General features: G+C 61.6%; 1 protein-coding gene across 1 annotated transcript; it reads right to left on the bottom strand.

Annotated features, from left to right (window-relative positions):
* Nucleotides 1-297: 297 nt before the first annotated feature.
* LOC149744162 (melanoma-associated antigen 10-like) lies at nucleotides 298-1,103 on the bottom strand. Its single transcript, XM_089904037.1, has one exon. The coding sequence runs from the start codon at nucleotides 1,072-1,074 to the stop codon at nucleotides 526-528; it is 549 nt and encodes a 182-aa protein (XP_089760163.1). The 5' UTR covers nucleotides 1,075-1,103; the 3' UTR covers nucleotides 298-525.
* Between the last annotated feature and the right edge of the window lie 4,260 nt (nucleotides 1,104-5,363).

The following is a 5,363-nucleotide window of genomic DNA, read 5'->3' as shown; positions in this document are numbered from 1 at the left end:
GAGATAGCTTAGTTGTACAGAATGACAGACAAGCAGGATAAGAAGCAAAAACTCACTACGATTACTTTTATTTTTCTAATTCTTCCCCCATCTATATTACTGCTAAGTACTTTCACATTTCCAGAGCAGTTCTGATTCCAATTCCGTGTTATCTGCTTCAGGGTCACAAAATGAAATGGGAGATTTCCCAGTCTCTTTTACAAAACAGCAAAACTCTTGTTCTTAAACTGGGTAATTATAAACACATTCTAATCAATGTCATTCACAAAGTTAGACACTGACGCTTGTTTAGTCTTCCATTAAACGGAATAACATTTTAAAAACTCCTAAAGAAAACACAGATGATATTCCATGTCATCTTACACAACAGGAACCCAAAGATGCGACACACCATGTTCCCCCCACTCGCAGGGGCCCTCACTACTTGGAAACTCGACCGCTCTCTCTTCAAACTCAGAGTGAAGGACCAGCCTCACTTGCTACCAGTGAACTTGGGCCTGGAAGGAGCCTGGCTGCTGCTCTGGCTCAGGCTCCCTCTTCCTCGTCGCTCACACCCTCTGCACACAGGGATGGGAAGGACCTGGGATCCAAGCTACTGACCCTGAGCAGATGCTCCAGGACCTGCCACTTGCTGGTCTCCGCGTAGGCCCGGGCACCCCACAGGAACTCGTAGCGGGCAGGGTCGCTCTGGGGCACCTGCCGGTACTCCAGGTAGCCCTCCTGCACCCACACTTTGGTGAGCAGCTCCCTGGGCTCCCCATAGATGCAGGGCTCCCTCCCGGCACACACCCCCATGTTGCCGAGCACTCCCCACACCTCCTCCTCAGGGGTGCGGTCACCGAACAGGGTGATCACGCCCAGGACCAGCACCAGGAGGCCGGCCTCGGGCGTGCACTGCCAGTCGTGCAGCACTGCATCCCAGGTGAGGCCCAGGGTGGGGACCAGGACGTAGGTGCGCTCGCGGGGGTCCACCTCCTTCACGTCCAAGCCAAACGCCAGCTGCAGGCACTCGCGAGCGTGGCTGAAGACCTCGGGGAAGTGGTCCCGATGCCCCCGGAGGACCATACTCAGCATCTCCGCCTCGGAGGTCGGCGGCGATACACGAGCAGCAACGCCACCAGGTCAGCCATCGGCACAGCAAGTGCCTCGCGGGGCAAGGGCTCGGCATAGGCGGAGACGGAGGGGGCGCCAGGGGAGGCGGAGGACGAGGGGGTTGCGGCCTCCTCCCCCGCAGCCCCCAGCAGCGGCGCCTCCACCGGACCCTGGGCCGGGACTGGGGCCTGAAGGTCGGCCTCAGGCTGGCGGAGCTCACTCATCTCGACCGGGGACCTGATCACTGGGGTCGGGCAGCCCACGGGAGTGTGGGCAGGGGACCTCTTACCTGGGGTACAGAGGGGGTGTGAGCGGCCTCGGCAGAGAAAGGCCCCCTGGGCAGCTCTGACAAAGGCCACGTACAGGTCTCGTCTTAAGGGCTGCCCTCGGGCCTGACAGGGGCGCTCCTCCTGGGCGGCCTGTCCCCTGCCAACCTGAAGAAGGAAGTGAGGGGGCTCCTCACGGTGCAGCCAGCACGGCCACAGGTTCTGAGGCTGACAGGGGCGTGGGGTGACTTGGGTGTTGTGGGGTCCCCTCTGTTCTGGGAGGGGGAGCCCCTGGGTACACACTCAGGGCACGCACCTCCCCTTGACTCCTGGCGCTGCCTGGGCCTCCTCTGCTCTGTGCCCTGAGGACACGGTCCTCAGACCTGGGCCTTCGCCTCCCGGTTCTTGGAGCCCCTGTAAGAGGAATGGAGGGCGCACCTCTTGTGTAAACTGTGGCACAGCTCTGGGCCTCGGTGCTGGTAGGAGGATTGGGCCGGACTCTGTGAGGTCCCCCAAGTTCTGAGTTCTGGGGTGGGTGGTCCCCTCGGGGCTCGCTTGTCGTGCTCATTGTTCCCCTTAAGGGCCTGGACCCTCCCCTTTGCAGGGCGGAGGGGAAGCTCAGAACAGGACCCCGAATCTGAACAGAAAGCAGTGAGGGGGCCCCACAGGTGGCCGCACCTGCCCAGGGCCTCCCGAGGGTCCTAGGACGGGGAGATGCTGGGTCCTCACCTCCTCCTCACATCCTGCCTGGCCTCCCAGCGCTGACCACAGGGGCAGGTTTCTGTTGAGGCCCCTGTTCCAGGGCTGGGGGTATGCTCAGTCCTCCCTCGGGGTCCTGGGAGTCCACCCTCTGCAGACCTGAAGGCTCACCCCTCACACCAAACACCTGACCTCCTGAGGACCCCGACCCAGAGGTCAGGAAACATCTCATCTGCTGACCGTGCTCTGGCGCCTCCAAGGCCCCGGCGGAAGGGCAAAGGATCCCTCCCTGTGTTGGGGTCTAACGTCCTCAGGCCTTCCTTCCTCGCGTGCAGGCTGGTCTCTGGGCAGGACCTGGGGTTGTCCCGTCTGCCAGTGTGAGTCCCTGCTCCTTATACCAGGTCTCCAGTCTCTCAGAGACCCTGACGTCAGGACGTCAGGACAGGCCTACAGTGCTCATCCCGCCCCGGGGCCTCCCACGGCCACCTGCAAGGGCGGTGATCTGGTGGGTCCCTTTCATCCTCCCTCAGGGTCCCCTCAGTCCTGCCTAAGGGCCCTAACCTTAGTCCACCAGGGACCTGACATTTTACCCTCTGCGCTCATGAGACCCCGCCCCTTATCCCAGGTCCCCAGCTTCTCTGAGACCCGGAAGTCAGGAAGTGCTGATGTGTTCATCCCGCCCTATGACCTCACTGGGCCAACTCTGTTCTGGGGTCCACGTTTTCCTCAGTCCTCCCTCAGGGCCCTCACCTTGACTCCACGCACGACCTGGGATTCTAGCCATAGCACACCTGAGACCGCACGCTTATACCTGTTCCTAAGCCTCTCTGAGACCCGGATACGTAAGTGAGGACTCGCTGCGAAGTGCTCATTCCGCCCCAGGGCCTCCCGGGGCTGAAAGCAGGGAAGGGTATAACGGTCAGGGTCTCACAGAGACTGCAGAGCGGGTATAAGGGGCGGGGTCTCAGGCAGGCACAGGAGAGAATCCCAGGTCCTGCGTGGAGTCAAGGTGAGAGCACTTAGGGAGGATTGAAGGGAGCCTGGATCCCAGAACAGAGCTGGTTGTTGGAAGCTATACAGCGGGATGAGCACATGCAGCACTTCCTGACATCCGGGTCTTAGCGATCCTGGGGAGGGGGTGTAAGGGGAAGGGTCTCAGAGAGGCTGGGGAGGGGGTATAAGGGTTGGGGTGTCTGGTGGGCATGGGAGAGAATCCCAGGTCCTGGGTTGAGTCAAGGTGAGTGACCTGAGGGAGGACTGTGGGGAGCCTGGAACCCAGAACAGAGTTGGCCATGGGAGGCCATAGGGTGGGATGAGCACGTGCAGCACTTCGTGACATCCGGGTCTCAGAGACGGTGCAGAGGGGGAGCATGGGGTGGGGTCTTAAGAGAGGCTGGGGAGGCGGTATAAGGGTTGGGGTGTCTGGTGGGCACGGGAGAGTATCCCAGGTGCTGCGTGGAGTCAAGGTGAGGGCCCTGAAGGAGGACTGAGGGGAGCCTGGACCCCAGAACCGAGTTGGTCCTGGGAGGCCATAGGGCGGGATGAGCTCGTGCAGCACTTCCTGACATCCGGGTCTCAGAGACGCTGCGTAGGGGGAGCATGGGGCGGGTTCTCAGAGAGCCTGGGGAGGTGGTATAAGGGGCGGGGTGTCTGGTTAGCACGGCAGAGAATCCCAGGGACTGCGTTGAGTCAAGGTGAGCACCCTGAAGGTGGACTGAGGGGAGCATGGACCCCAGAACAGAGTTGGCCCTGGGAGGCCATAGGGCGAGATGAGCACGTGCAGCAGCTCCTGACATCCGGGTCTCGGAGACGCTTGGGAGGGGGTGCACGGGGCAGGGTCTCAGAGAGACTAGGGAGGGGGTATTAGGGTCCGGGGTGTCTGGTGGGCAGGGGAGAGAATCTCCAGTCCTGCGTGGAGTCAAGGTGAGGGCCCTGAAGGAGGACTGAGGGGAGCCTGTACCCGAGAAGTGAATTGGCCTTGGGAGCCCACAGGGTGGGATGAGCACGTGCAGCACTTCCTGACATCCGGGTCTCAGAGACGCTGCAGAGGGGGAGCATGGGGCGGGTTCTCAGAGAGCCTGGGGAGGTGGTATAAGGGTCGGGGTGTCTGGTTAGCACGGCAGAGAATCCCAGGTCCTGCGTTGAGTCAAGGTGAGCGCCCTGAAGATGGACTGAGGGGAGCGTGGACCCCAGAAGAGAGTTGGTCCTGGGAGGCCATAGGGCGGGATGAGCACGTGTAGCACTACGTGACATCCGGGTCTCAGAGACGGTGCGGAGGGGGAGCAAGGGGCGGGGTCTCAGAGAAGCTGGGGAGGTGGTATAAGGGTTGGGGTGTCTGGTGGGCATGGGAGAGAATCCCAGGTCTTGTGTTGAGTCAAGGTGAGTGCCCTGAGGGGGCCTGGACCCCAGAACACAGTTGGCCTTGGGAGGCCATAGGGCGGGATGAGCACGTGTAGCACAACGTGACATCCGGGTCTCAGAGACGGTGCGGAGGGGGAGCAAGGGGCGGGGTCTCAGAGAGGCTGGGGAGGCGGTATAAGGGTTGGGGTGTCTGGTGGGCATGGGAGAGAATCCCAGGTCGTGCGTGGAGTCAAGGTGAGTGACCTGAGGGAGGACTGAGGGGAGCCTGGACCCCAGAACCGAGTTGGTCCTGGGAGACCATAGGGCGGAATGGGCACGTGCAGCACTTCCTGACATCCGGGTCTCAGAGACGCTGGGGAGGGGGAGCACGGGGCGGGGTCTCAGAGAGGCTGCTGTGGCGGTATAAGTGTCTGGGTGTCTGGTGAGCCCCGGAGAGAATCCGAGGTCCTGCGTTGAGTCAAGGTGAGTGACCTGAGGGGAGCCTGGACCCCAGAACACAGTTGGCCTTGGGAGGCCATAGGGCGGGATGAGCACGTGCAGCACTTCCTGACCTCTGGGTCTCAGAGACGCTGCGTAAGGGGAGCATGGGGTGGGTTCTCAGAGAGCCTGGGGAGGTGGTATAAGGGTCGGGGTGTCTGGTTAGCACAGCAGAGAATCCCAGGTCCTGCGTTGAGTCAAGGTGAGCACCCTGAAGTTGGACTGAGGGGAGCATGGACCCCAGAACAGAGTTGGCCCTGGGAGGCCATAGGGCGGGATGAGCTCGTGTAGCACTACGTGACATCCCGGTCTCAGAGACGGTGCGGAGGGCGAGCAAGGGGCGGGGTCTCAGAGAGGCTGGGGAGGTGGTATAAGGCTTCGGGTGTCTGGTGGACACGGCAGAGAATCCCAGGTACTGCGTTGAGTCAAGGTGAGCGCCCTGAAGGTGGACTGAGGGGAGCGTGGACC

Source organism: Delphinapterus leucas, chromosome X, assembly GCF_059928025.1.
Source record: "Delphinapterus leucas isolate spDelLeu-1000000601 "Yukka" chromosome X, BTC_Dleu_Yukka2, whole genome shotgun sequence".
NCBI classification, from domain to species: Eukaryota; Metazoa; Chordata; class Mammalia; order Artiodactyla; family Monodontidae; genus Delphinapterus; species Delphinapterus leucas.
The sequence above is the reverse complement of the archived record's forward strand: the minus strand, read 5'-3'. Positions and strand labels throughout refer to the sequence as shown.